The sequence below is a fragment of the Limulus polyphemus genome, unplaced genomic scaffold (genome assembly GCF_000517525.1).
Source record: "Limulus polyphemus unplaced genomic scaffold, Limulus_polyphemus-2.1.2 Scaffold5491, whole genome shotgun sequence".
Lineage (NCBI taxonomy): Eukaryota > Metazoa > Arthropoda > Merostomata > Xiphosura > Limulidae > Limulus > Limulus polyphemus.
In genome coordinates this window covers 1-13,412 of record NW_013671101.1, presented here as the reverse complement: position 1 = coordinate 13,412, position 13,412 = coordinate 1, and the positions used below count along the sequence as shown (strand labels likewise).

The 13,412-nt window shown below is 33.3% G+C and overlaps 1 protein-coding gene across 1 annotated transcript; it reads right to left on the bottom strand.

Annotated features, from left to right (window-relative positions):
• Positions 1–4,718: 4,718 nt before the first annotated feature.
• Positions 4,719–12,783, bottom strand: LOC106472649 (programmed cell death 6-interacting protein-like). The gene is made up of 2 exons (XM_013933304.2): positions 10,061–12,783; positions 4,719–4,974 (listed from the first exon to the last, which is right to left on the bottom strand). The coding sequence occupies exons 1-2, from the start codon at positions 12,583–12,585 to the stop codon at positions 4,968–4,970; spliced, it is 2,532 nt and encodes an 843-aa protein (XP_013788758.1). The 5' UTR covers positions 12,586–12,783; the 3' UTR covers positions 4,719–4,967.
• Positions 12,784–13,412: the final 629 nt, after the last annotated feature.

The following is a 13,412-nucleotide window of genomic DNA, read 5'->3' as shown; positions in this document are numbered from 1 at the left end:
TCTTAGTCCAATGTGCACGATTTTTCATTTCGTATCTATATTTCTGTTTCACGTCAAAAACAGAAGAATAAAATATAAGGGCTTTATCTTAAGTTTCTTGTATTCTTCTTCATTCGGTATTTCACAAAAACATAGAATAGTATAAGCTTTGCTAAAACTACATTGTATCTCATTTGAATAGCTTAATTTTGCTTCCTCAATTCACGCATTTGAGACACCTAAGCACGTGTTGGAATCTCTCACAAGAGTGGTATATTCAGCGATCATTTTAAATTATTATTCCATACTTTGATTGGTTGGTTGCCGGTTGACATCTATCTTTGCTTTACACTGTACACTCGATACTGTAACTGCCATTACATATTGCCATGTGATTGTATATAGTTTTAATATGTAGTTTCCTATACATTAAACGCGATGACAAGTAACCTTCTGAACAGATTATTCGACTAATAGACGCATATGTAAAGAAGGGTTGGAAAGACATGCAAAAACTAAACACACATGCAAAACATATTTAACAGTAAATGAGCGAAGCGTCTTCACTCTACTTAAAATTTCTGTGAATGATATCTTATAACTGCTGATTACCTACATGTCACCAGGGGAACAAAAGAGCTATATTTTCTGTTTTAACAAACAAAACGTTAATAACCCCATATAAGAGGTTCTTATATCCTAGCATCACGTTTTCATCAGGTGACAAATATGTTAAGTAGTAGCATGTGTTAACACTTCTACTTTATTTATTAACGCTTTTTTAGGTCACAAAGAGTTAACATCTATCTTTTAATATATATTTTGCTAAATGAAATGAATTACTCATAGTTGAATAACATGAGCTGATAAATTGTTTAATAACGGGTAAAACGTTAGCCATCTATGGAGAGAAAAAAAAAGATATGAAAATACTCTTTTGAACAAAATTAATATTTTCATTAATTCAGTACTTCTATACTCCCCCTGTTTTAATTGACAGCAATATCTTTGGTCACAGTTTAAACCTGTGGATCTAAACTTTATTGCAAATAATTTTGTGTCATAAGAACCTCTTTTGTTATCACTATATAGCACAAAACGTTCACGAATTTATTGATTTAGATCGTAAGTTTAATACCGCGTTTTTCTTAAATAATATTAAGTTTGCTGTTTATTAAAAACAAGTTATAATTACTTACCATTTATGTCTGTATCACTGAATAACTCGAAAGTCTTTTCTTCTGCGGTATCAAACATTTTAATGAATTCAAAATGTTCAATATAACCATTGCCATCTTTATCGTAACTCTCAAAGTCGGTAGGTAAAAAAACTGGTTGGAAATCAGTGTTGAGATCCATCTCCTCTAATGGATCTTCTTCATCCCCCTCCTCTAATATATCTTCTTCATTTTTCAGTATATTGTCTCCCTCTTCCGGTGGGCCCCACTTTTCTTCAAGAGATATTTCACCGCCCTCAGGAATGGCGGGAACGTCTCTGATTTCTTCATCTTCTGTGGGAAATACTTTAAGATTCGCATCTGGAATTTCTTTGACTGGTAATGCAAGCGTCGTCACGACAAGAAGATACGGGATCAAATAAAACGTCATCATTTTGCACTCGCTGTACTCAAGATGTGAGTGTTCGTGTCAGACGAAACACGAGACTTTTAAGGTTTGAGAGACTAAGGGCGGAGCTTTATGTTGTCGACTCAGTGCTCCAAGAACTTGGTGAAGCATGCAAAACTATTGCCATCTACCGGAAACTCATTTCAACCAAGAAAAAAAACTGACAATATTACTGTCAGTTCTTCCAAACGCATCATGACATACGAAAGATTTTAAAGTAGCATAATAAACATACAAAACAACATGTTATACGTAACAATATTATCTACTGTCTATAGCAGTTGGTAAGATATACCATGTGGGCTGTAACATACCGAGTAGGATTAACGTTGTACGATCACACTTTCAGTAAATAATAAAAATTGATATAAGAAAAACTTCTTAATATATACTAGGCAGAAATTTTATCGTTCCAAGTATTTGTTCTATAGTTTTTTTACAGTGTTTGTCAATTTGTTTAAAGTTTTAGTGTTTGCCCAATATTTGAAATACAATTAATTGCTATAGGTTTCTTTTCATTATTACCTACATAAAGGCTATCTGGGCACAGTCGTCCCAATTTTGAACTGATAGACTATATAGATAAAGTAGCTAGTCAATAACACCCTCCGCCAACTCTTGTTTGTCCAAATAGTGTAATTTGTTTGTGTTTGTTTTTCAGAGCAAAGCCACATCGGGCTCTCTACTGTGTCCACCGAGGGGAATCGAATCCCGGATTTTAGCGCTGTAAGTCCGTAGACTTACTGCTGTCCTATCGGGAGACAGTGGAGTTTGACCGTTAATTTTATATGCTCATTCACAGTCCCAAAATGCGTAATGCATTTTTGTTGCTATGGGACGCGACCTGTGAATCCTTAGATTCGCACCAACGGGCAAGATAAATACAAGGTTATATGTGAAATAAACGAAGCATGATTCTACTGAGAACAAATATTGCAATAGCAGTACTATCTACACCTGATTTGAAATATTCGGAGATCAAGTTTTCAATGCATAACCAGTAGAAAAAAAACGAAGAAGAAGAGAGAATTACTAAAGGTCTTAGTAAAACGCTGGAGCAACATTTAAGGGCAAAACTTTGCACTTTTGAAATATTCCATGGGCCATGTAGTGCTATACCTTTGCAGCATTTTTGATAGTATACGAGAAAACTTTTGAAACCGACCAAATCAGTTGACACTGGAAAAAAACAATTTTGGTAGCTGGGAGCTGAAAACCATTGAAAAAATCAAAACCCTTGTATATGACGGGGAACCACGCATGCACAACACCCTCTTACGTAAAGCCAGGTGTTTTGCTGTATCCTCAGCAGTCCTAGTTCCTACACCCTTTCGATTATAAGCTTATCACATCCTGCCTACTACACATCAGTTCTCGCTCAAAATAGGCAGTTTTTCAGTATCCGATGTAGACTAAGGATAGAGACCTCTACAATAACAATTTTTTTCTCCAAAACCTTGGAAATCCATTCCCCGTGTATTCTAAATCCCATACACGTACAATAATATTCCAAGGTACCACTGTCCTTACATCCTTATGGATATACACCAGCAACTTTTTTTGTTTACTGATAGTTTTAATGTCACAGATGTGTCAATTACTTTTAATGACCGGCTTTACACCCACATACCACCGAGGAATACCTAAAACATAGAAAATGTCGTCTTCATACTTGGGTTGTTTATGCTTAAAAGTAAGAATAACACCGATGTAATTTGTTTAACTAAAACCACGAGGTCATTTCCAAACCGAATAGTATCGAAATGTGTTTTTTGTTGTTGTAATAAGTGAAAATGATTCAGCACAGATATTTTACTAAAATCATCAATTCAGCTACATCTGATTACTTTTAAATCATACGTGTTCGTTCTACCACAATATAGCAGATCAGGGTTGTAACTTCTGTTTGTTTTTTACTTTTTTATTAATTTTCATGTTAACCGAATTGTGCACGATTCAATAATATTTTGTGATACACTGTTTTGCTTTTATCCAGTTTGTTTGCTTGTTGTTAAGCACAAAGCTATACGATGGGTGAACTGTCCTTTGCCTACCGCGGGTATCGAAACCTGATGTTTAGCATTATAAGCCCCCAGACTTATAGCTGAGCCGCCTTTTGAATATTTATGGAACTTCATTTGTCTTACTCAAGCAAGATAACTTTAGTTCTTACTCGGTTTTCATTTCATTATAACAAGTTTAAGTATTTTTTCCCAAGACAATGTGTTTCATGGCATTTTATTATTTTTATGGTACACACATAACGTCATGTCAAATTTCAAATCTACTTAGAGAGGATCTGATTGAAGTGTTTAAGATCGTAAAGGGTATCGATAATATTGATATATCTTTTTTTTTTCATACTTAAAGTCGGTATGATAACTGGGATGGAAAGGTTGTCATACGAGGATAGGTTAAGATCTCTGAAAAAAGAAGAGTTAGAGGGGATCTGATTGAGGTGTTTAAGACTGCTAAGGGAATTGATAGTGTTGATGCATCACCCTTTTTTCGTACTTAATGGTGAGAATGGTCAGACTAGGGGACACAGATAGAAATTTTGGCAAGGTAGGAGTCATCTTCAGCTAAGAGAGTTTTATTTTTCTAACAGGGTGATTGGCCTCTGGAATGGGTTGCCTTCGGATGTTGTAGAGGCAGTAAATTTAAGTGAGTTTAACAGAAAGCTTGATAACAATATGAATTATAAGAGCTGACCTTAATTTTTTTTTAATAGTTTTAGTTTGGTTTAGAGGATGGAACAGCCGAGATGGATCAATAAGTCCCTTGTTGTCCCTAAACATTATGTTATATTAAAATACTTCCTTCTTGAAAATACCAGACATAAATTACTTAAATCTAGAGTTTAACACTAATTAGTGTGAAATCAGGCAAGAATATAAAGAGTTTAACCATTATGAATCTCTTGGGATATGAAACGATTATAATATTACGTGCTCGGCTCGTGATCTATCCGTATTTGCACCCACGTTACCATTCATGTTAACGTCCATCAACTGAATATAACATTAGCGTTTTAACGTCAATGATATTACAGACGCCAGTTTTGTTTTTCACAAATTTATTTTATACAGTTTTGATTTGAATAATATTATACACTGTAAATAACTGATCGTTTACAAGAATTAAACAAAAATAAAACTCTAAATAGATAAAAAGAAAGTTAATTTCTTTACTGAGCAAAATCATAATACGACAAAAAAATCAATAGAAATACTATTAAAATATTACATTGTTATCTTAAAAACAATAATGATGCAAACTCTTCTGGTCTTCAGAATGTTTGTGATTTACGTACATTTTTAGGATTGAACGTTTCTGCAAACTTCGAATTATCGACTAATTCTTTATCTCCTAAAACAATGAAATCAAAGTATCTATGAATATATATTCATCATCGTTGTTCCACAAAAAATGTTCATACAACAGTGGATTTTTTTAAAGAAGAAAATGAGAATTTACTAGAAATATCTAATAATACGAATACATGTAATAAGTACCTTGCTAGAAATTACTGAACAATATGTTATCATACACTAAGTAATATGTAAGCAGGGTGGTCCAAAATTATATTTTCTATTTTAAAATTTAATAATTAAATAACTAAGGAAATACGACCGTGCAATTCTCAACATTTTTAGCCCAACTCAGCTTTTATTGTCATGTTTATTTTCTACTCCAGTGAATAGTGTTTCCCCGTAAAATGGCTACCGTGCAAGAAAAGGCTCAATGCATCGTTTGGCTTGCAGAGACCAAGTCAGTGTCTGTGGTGCAGCGTAATTACAGACGCCATTACAGGAAACAAGTGTGGGGGGTATGTTAAGGATATCGTGTATCACACACCCATAGCAAACATCACGCAGCTAAAGACCAGGATAAGGACATCATAGTACCTGTTGACACGTTGCAGAGAACGTGAACTAACGCGTCAAAAAACTGTTTGAGTTGGGCTACATAACGTTGAAAACTGTATGGTTGTATTTCAATAGTTAGTAAATTTTAATATAGGAAAGCTAATTTTGGACCACAGAAACAAAACGCATTTGTAGAATCATCATTAAGTATAAATGTCTTCCAAAACACTAAGAACGATATTCATCATTTTATCTCTCACTTTTTCAATATATACACGTTTTCAATTTCCTTTAAAAAGCAATAATTCTGCATGGACATATATTTAAAACTTCAAAACAATCTATTAACGTGTTTTCAAAACGTTAACATAAATTAATCCAACTTCGTTTTACAATGAATTGTTGTAATTTTGAAAAACAAATGCAACAAGAAAAAAAATAAAAACCAGCGTTAATGTTCGATTCTAGTTCATTGGCGAGAACCGTTGTTTAATATGCAACATATTTTGAATGCAACAAGTGTTAAAAGCCTAACCAAAGTTAGTAAAATTCGCTCATAACGGTTTTAATTTTGTATACGTCCCCTTCCATGACCAGTCATTTTGTATGTTTTAGGCACTACGGTAAATATTGAAATATGACGAACTATCAACATGTTTATATCTAATTTATTTATATTATATTGAGGAAAACCCTACAAAATAATATATCACTGAATCCAGTGTGCAAAAACCCTTATTAAAATACGCCCATTAGGGTCCCTGGGGTTAGAAACAACCAGCGTACCACGTCCGCCTTTATGGTAAACACGACAGAGTACACTGCAACCGAGATAGTTTAAAATGTAATATAATACAGTGTTGTTGTTTTTTTAATAACACGCATAGACGTCATATACTTACGACAATATAATAAAATTAGGCACAAACTATTTTTCATCAAAGCAGAATCTTGGACAGAACAGTATTTTTTAGCCGCGGCTCATAGAATGGCTCCGAGTTTTTTTTCAAGTACAAATTTTAGCTCATAGTTCCATATCTTGATCGATTTGAGATCTAATTACAGCCATGACTATTGAGGATTCCCTCTTGTAAAATTAAGATCTTATTTACCCCCCCCCCCAAAATAAAATAGAGTACTGCAGGTTTAACTAAATACAATCTCAGGTGGACTTAAATGACGTTGCAATGTACGAAATAAAACTCTAGGTCTCTAGTTCGAGGCTAGTAACCAATGGCAACGGATTGCCAGTTATCCAGCACAGTGTTTCAAACACGATCTTAGTTAACCACGACCGGCCTCAGAAATCCTGTACCTCAAACTCCGACACCCCTTTATTAAAAGTTGATCTAGAATAGTTTAATCCAGAGATGTACTTATATTCAATATACATCCTTTATGGAGTGGCATTGGTTAAGCTATTCACCTATGTCGCCCGTAGTTTTCTAGTTATTATTAAGCGACCTTCATCCAGAAATAATTGGGGACCAATGACCTACGATAATCCAAAACATGCACGCCTCTTGACCCCCATGTTTATGCAAACCGTGCGTCAGAAATGGAAACCACCACCTCACTACGTTAATCACGTGCGGGCTGGAGTTCCATTTTCTTCACTTGAGAGTTACACTAAGGTCTATATGATAGGTTTTCAGACTTTAAAGTTACATTAGAAAAAAAAACAAGTCACGCATGAAATTAACAAAAACAATGTTTCTTATTAAGCAGCTATTCTTAACATACTTATGTTTTATATATATATATATATAGTATTTGCTCTATTAAATCATTATACTGTGGTATAGTAACAACCACTGTCTTTTTATTGAACGATTATCATATCATCAAAATTTAATACCATGACCTCACATATAGGGTAATTTTAAACTTACACAGCATGTTACACATTTTTTGAAACATCACCTCACCTTTATGGACATATCATGCTGTTTATAATAATATAAACACTACTATGACGATTAAAAAATCAATACAAACATGATAAAAACTCAAAGTAGCACACCTAACAAAGTCCACAATAATAGTTTGAAAAAAAAAATGTTCATTTTTATATTTGTCTTTATAATTCATAGGTTGTTTTAGCTACCCATATAAAAACATTCCAAGAAATATTCTAAAAGTGTTTGTTAAAACTGACTTAATTACTTTATATGTGCTGGATTATTTTATCTTATGTGACAATTTTTATTTTCTAAAGAAATCTTCAAACCTCAGCCATGATATTCTTAAAATTTTGTGTAAAGAGGAAGACCTATGTACACCTCTAAATGTTTAAAGTATCAACAAATTTTTACAGAGAAATCTGATTGATTGGATTTCACTTTTTGAGTATTATTTTGGTGAAGGTAACTCGCTTTGTTAATCATGTGATTAAATAACACATTTCTGGAAACACTTGCAGTTTCAGATAGAAAGTAAATTTCTGTGAAAAGCCATTAGTGATTAAGGAAAATTTTACATTATTCAGTAATTATTAAATAAATATATTAATAATGTTGCTGGGATTGAGTCTTAACTTGATTTTAAATCTTGCTTATAAGAACATAAAATGCAAGTGAGAGAAAGTTATTTGACTTTTCTTTTAAATACATATGTAACATTAATTAAATATTATAAAGAACTGTTTTTAAAATTCACACAAGTTTTTATCGGTTGTAAATAAACTTGATGATGACTGGTAAATCCCGTGAAAAGTTGTGAATAAAATAAAAAATTTGACTTTGTAAAACAGATTAAAAACTTGTGAATATATACATAATGGATATTGGCAACAGTTATATAAAATATAAATATTTCTTTTTTAATATAATATGACAAATACTATGGATTGTTGGATGTAGCTTTGTTCCCATGAGCCAAATCATTGTACATTGTTAGTAATATACAAGTACACTGTTTTTTTTTACTGTGTAGTTAGGACAGTAACTGTAAAGAATATTTCAAAACTTAGTTGGATGCAGAGGAACTGGAAATATTACAGATATTTACATTAAAAAAAATGAGGTAAACCTACAGAGTCAAGCAGTCTTGTGGGCTATTTTTTGAAGAAAACTGTAATATTATTCTGACACACAATAGCAGATATAAATTTAATGATTAGTTTAAGGATTTTTTATTTTCTATATGTAACAAAATACAAAATTATATGCACATGTACCGAATACTTCAACTTACTCTGTTACATATAAACCTATAATTTTAGACTACGTTAACAAAAACCACAGTAATAAATTACACTAGGTTTCATATTAAGATTCTCTTCTTACTCTTAACTATGATACAAACTTATTATCATGTACAAAAAACTGAAATTATTAACAAGATCTTTCATTCAAAATAAAAACCAGGTCTAGAAAAAATATCACTTAATAACTTTTGATCAAAGCAAGCTACCAACACAGATACGAACTAAATATGAAGTCACTAATAAATGTTTATTTACTACATTTTTTATAAATGTGTCAATTAGAAATCAATGAAATGTGTTTAACATTTTATAGTTATATGATAATTTTAATTTCCTTTTAAAGAAATGAAGATTAAGGATAACCTGAAAAGTTTAAAGGGATTAAGAGATTAAATATATTAAACCTGAATTTTGAATCAATAAAGATCAGAGACAACTTTCTGTGACACAATTTATTCTACCTTTTTAATAGTTAATATGTGAAATTTTGGGCCAGAGAGAGATTTTTGAATATCATCCAAACATCTAATAGAAACAATATGGTTGATAAAGGTTTCAATTAGTTGATTTACACCTCTCAAACATTACCATAACTGGTAACACCAAGGGCAATATAAACTTGTATAATGAATGGATTCCTAAATAACTGAAAAGTAACATAACAAACAAGATTCAGAATTATGGGTAAGAAATTTAAAAAAACAAGTTTTTTTTCTTGGTGGTGGATTAACTTTTAAATCAAACTTTTCATCTTAAAGGTACTTTTTTTAAATGTCATTCAACACCAAGTTTACTTGAGTGAAACTTTTATTATTTTCCTACACAAAGTACTCAACATATGTAAGAATCAATCTACTAATTTTACGAGGCCTTATTTTGAATGCTGTGTTAATTAATGCCCTGCATGATCATTCTGTAAGCCTCCAGTATGATAAAAACTAAAAACAATGCCATTGTGATAAATTACACTCTGTAAATACCTTTTTTTATTGAAATTTTCTTTCATTAAATTAATATTTAAATCTAAAACAAATTAAGCAATCATAAAAGATATGTACGACAAATTTATTCGTCAGTATTTAAATCCTGTTAACACACCAACCAATTCATATCACAAACTTTCTTTTAAAACACTTCAATATTAACAAACAAAACTAGTCAATATGTGTGTGTGTGTGTATATTGATAAGCATAAATTTCACATTAATTGTTATTAGTAAGCACTGCTTATTCAATTAAAGACTGTGTAATCATTGAAGAAACCCTATTTCTAAAAAACTGTTACTTTTCTATATTTTACTGAAGACAAATGTATTGGACTACATAATATTTTTCCAAAAATCTTTTAAGTGTTAATTAACAAAATTTCCCAACTCACTGTGGATTCCAGGGCTGGTTGGGATATGGATAACTTCCAGAGTATGGGGGATAACTTGGATATTGACCAAAGGGTGGGTAACTAGTTGGAGCTGGTGGATAGGCAGGGGCCATACCAGGTTGTTGACCATAGCTGTAAGGATTGTAACCTCCAGGCATAGGAACTGTTGCATAACCAGGATAGTGTGGGTACTGTGGATAAGGCATACAAGATGGAGCTTGTGGCTGTGGCACGTTACCCTGAACAGGATATGGAGCTGAAACAGGTATAAATGAATTTTGAGGTGAGGCCTGTGGAGGTGGTGGTCTTGCTGGTAGTTCCTTCCTTTCAGAAGAATGATGGGTGGGTAGCGAAGGGGCTGATTCGACTGGTTTGTTGGCAATACTCTGTTGAAGTTCCCTACACAGTTCATCTCGTTCTGTTTTACGTGCAAAACAAAAATCACTAACCTTGTTTTGAAAGTTAACAAGCAATTGTGTCAGGTCATTGTAGAACTTGGTACCTTCTTTAAGGTTGTTGGTCAATTCCATGTATGCATCATAGGCTGCAGCCAAGTCCTTCATAATTGTTTCTCTATTGCACGAGGTTTGATCATTTTGCCTTTCTTGACAGAATGTGCTGTTGACCTGCTGAATCTCTGCAATTATCTTTTCCTGCTGATCAACATTTTCCCGAACCCTCTTTTGTAATGGACCAAACAACTCATTGAGAGTTTCTGCAGAAATTGACTGTTCATTTATTGCTTCATCTTGAGCTAGTGCATCAATAAATTTTGCTTTCATGTCTACAGTGGTACTTTTAAACTCAGTTTCAAGCACTTCTCTTTCAGATTTTATTTGTTCTACATCTTGCATCAAACGTCTCAGTTCTTGAACACTTGGGCTGTTTTCTAGTGCAGTTACTGGACCACCAGATGATAGCCTGCTACAAATTTCAGCCTCTGATAAACCGAGAAGCTCAATAGAACTCTTGTGCTTATTAAATTTCTCCTTGACAACAGCATCTGCTTTAACAGCATTATTTATAATTTCACTATATTTGCTTATTTGAGTTTTTAGAGGCTGGTTAAGTTTTTCTGAAGGTGTACGTGCCCACCTTTCTTTGAACTGGTTTCGTAAGTGATTATCTGACATTTCTTCCTCATTCAGCATTTGTTCAGATTCATTCAGTATGTCCTTATTCCTCTGCAATAGAGTTGGAAGCTCTTCAATTAACTTATAAATAGTTTGGATCCCACCAGTATCAGAAACAGCTTTAGCTTTTTCTTTCAATGATTGGGGTAGGGTATTGCCAGATGAAGCTTCAATGGCAGCTGGAAGATTTAAAGAAGCTAGAATACCATTCATAATTTGAGTTTGTTCTCTCATTTTTCCTATCTCTTGATTTACTATCTCAGTTTTTCGAACATCAAAAGTTTGAATTGCTTGAGTGACAGGGACAGGCATTAGGGCACTAAACAAATCCTGGAAATTTGAGCTCAATTTCTCAGAAAAGGGCGTTGGTTTTGCTAGTGCAGCTTTTCCAATGGGTTGCAATGATTTTAAGTCGGGAACACGAGCATGATAAATGAAATCATTATCTTTTTTAGTCTCTTGATAAGAGTGGTTAATTCTTCCAACATAATCGCTGAAATTAAAAGCTGTCCCTCCACGAGTTTCTGCAGTTTTCATCAACTCACTGGCATGTTGCAGTCTTGCTAGTTCCTCACCAACTTCCTTCTTGCTTTTACAAACAAGAGCTTGGTGATATTCAGCAACAGCATGAAAAGCTGCTTGTTTTCCTGCTACATTTAATATCCAGTCTTTCTCCCATAGATGTTTCAAGGATTCTTTTTGTAACTGTTTCAGTGCATCTGCATACAATTCTTCACACTGCGATGCCACTTTGGCAATAATAGCATCTTTCATTTTATCTGCAGCTGCTTTATGGAAAAAACTTTCTTGTGCTTCTGCTAACATGAGAGCTTGAAGAGCTCCAAGAGTGTCAGGTTGAATATCTGGTGTAAGTTCCTGCTGAATGCTGGACATAACTGTGTTTTTCAGATGCTGAAATATTCCACATGCTTGTTGGAAGTATTTTGCTGCAGATTTAAGTGCCCCATCATTAGAAAATTCATTTCCCTGGCTTGCTGCAATCTGGCTTTGCATTGCAGCTATGTTAAAGAGAATACACACTCTCTCATAAGTTAGATTTGACAATGTAAGACTAGTATATCCACCAAAAAAAGATCCTTTGTCAAAGGCATCCTTCCATCGAAAAGGGATTTGGATATCCGAGGGTGTGATCTTTCCATCAAGAGCAGTTATCTGATCATAGTATCTGCACATTATTTGCAACGAGTTTTCATTTTTGTCCAGCGTTCTCCATGTAGAATTCATACGGAGTTTATTTAATTCTTTCAATGCTTCATTACAATCAACTGGCTCATCGGCCGTGCTAAAGTAAGACGCTATAACGTTTTTCAAAGGTTGAACTAAGTCTACTTCAGATGTTTTCTTTAATGGTAAAGCAATAAAGTTTGCCATTATATTCTAGACTTTATTCCTAATAATTATATAAAATTTAAAAATTAAATTATTCTACCCTGCTCAGTCTTTACTACGCCTATCAAATATAGTAAGTATAATAAAATATTAACACTAATTGTACAGTAAGACAATGATGACTATCGGCCTAAACAATCGTAGTGATGTCACACAGCGAAGTACTCTCGCTCGAAGTTCTTTAGCAATAATCGCGTGTTGACAGTTAAGCTTCAGGTATTGTAAATATATTAACTTTTTAAAGAGTAGAGTTAGTTTATATAAATAGACAAGTTAACTATTTAATTAAATCAATGAAAATTCTGTCCACGCTTTTACTAAATTAGTTTTATTTGCGACGTTTCGACCTTAGGCCCACTTCAGGCAATGATCGAATTACAAGTAACTTGGAAGAAATATCAGTTAATAATTAACATTTTATCCAAGTTGTTTGTAATTAGATCGTTTAAATTGAATAATAGTATCTTTTATATTTTTATTTAAAGAAGTATGTTGTTGTTTGTTATTAGCGGTATGATTCTACAGTTTAATATTGTTGCGACGGCGGAGGTCACGTGACTACTATCACGCCATGTCCTTCTCGAACATTCACGCCCCTTCCTTAAATCTCGGGATCCTTCTAGATATACTGTAGTCTTGTATATAAACCAGTAAGAACTGAGGCGAGGAGGGTAATGAGTAATTGTATGCGGACAGAGTATTGTTGAATCGAGCACGTGAGACATTTGTTGTGAATTATAGCGTTTGTTATTGCGCGACTGTTGAAAGTAAGTGTATCGCAAAGTTGTATTCAGAAAGAATAAACCAGT

What these genes read in the sequence shown, in the direction of transcription:
- LOC106472649 (XM_013933304.2), bottom strand. Translation starts at nt 12,585, where the DNA reads ATGGCAAACTTTATTGCTTTACCATTAAAGAAAACATCTGAAGTAGAC.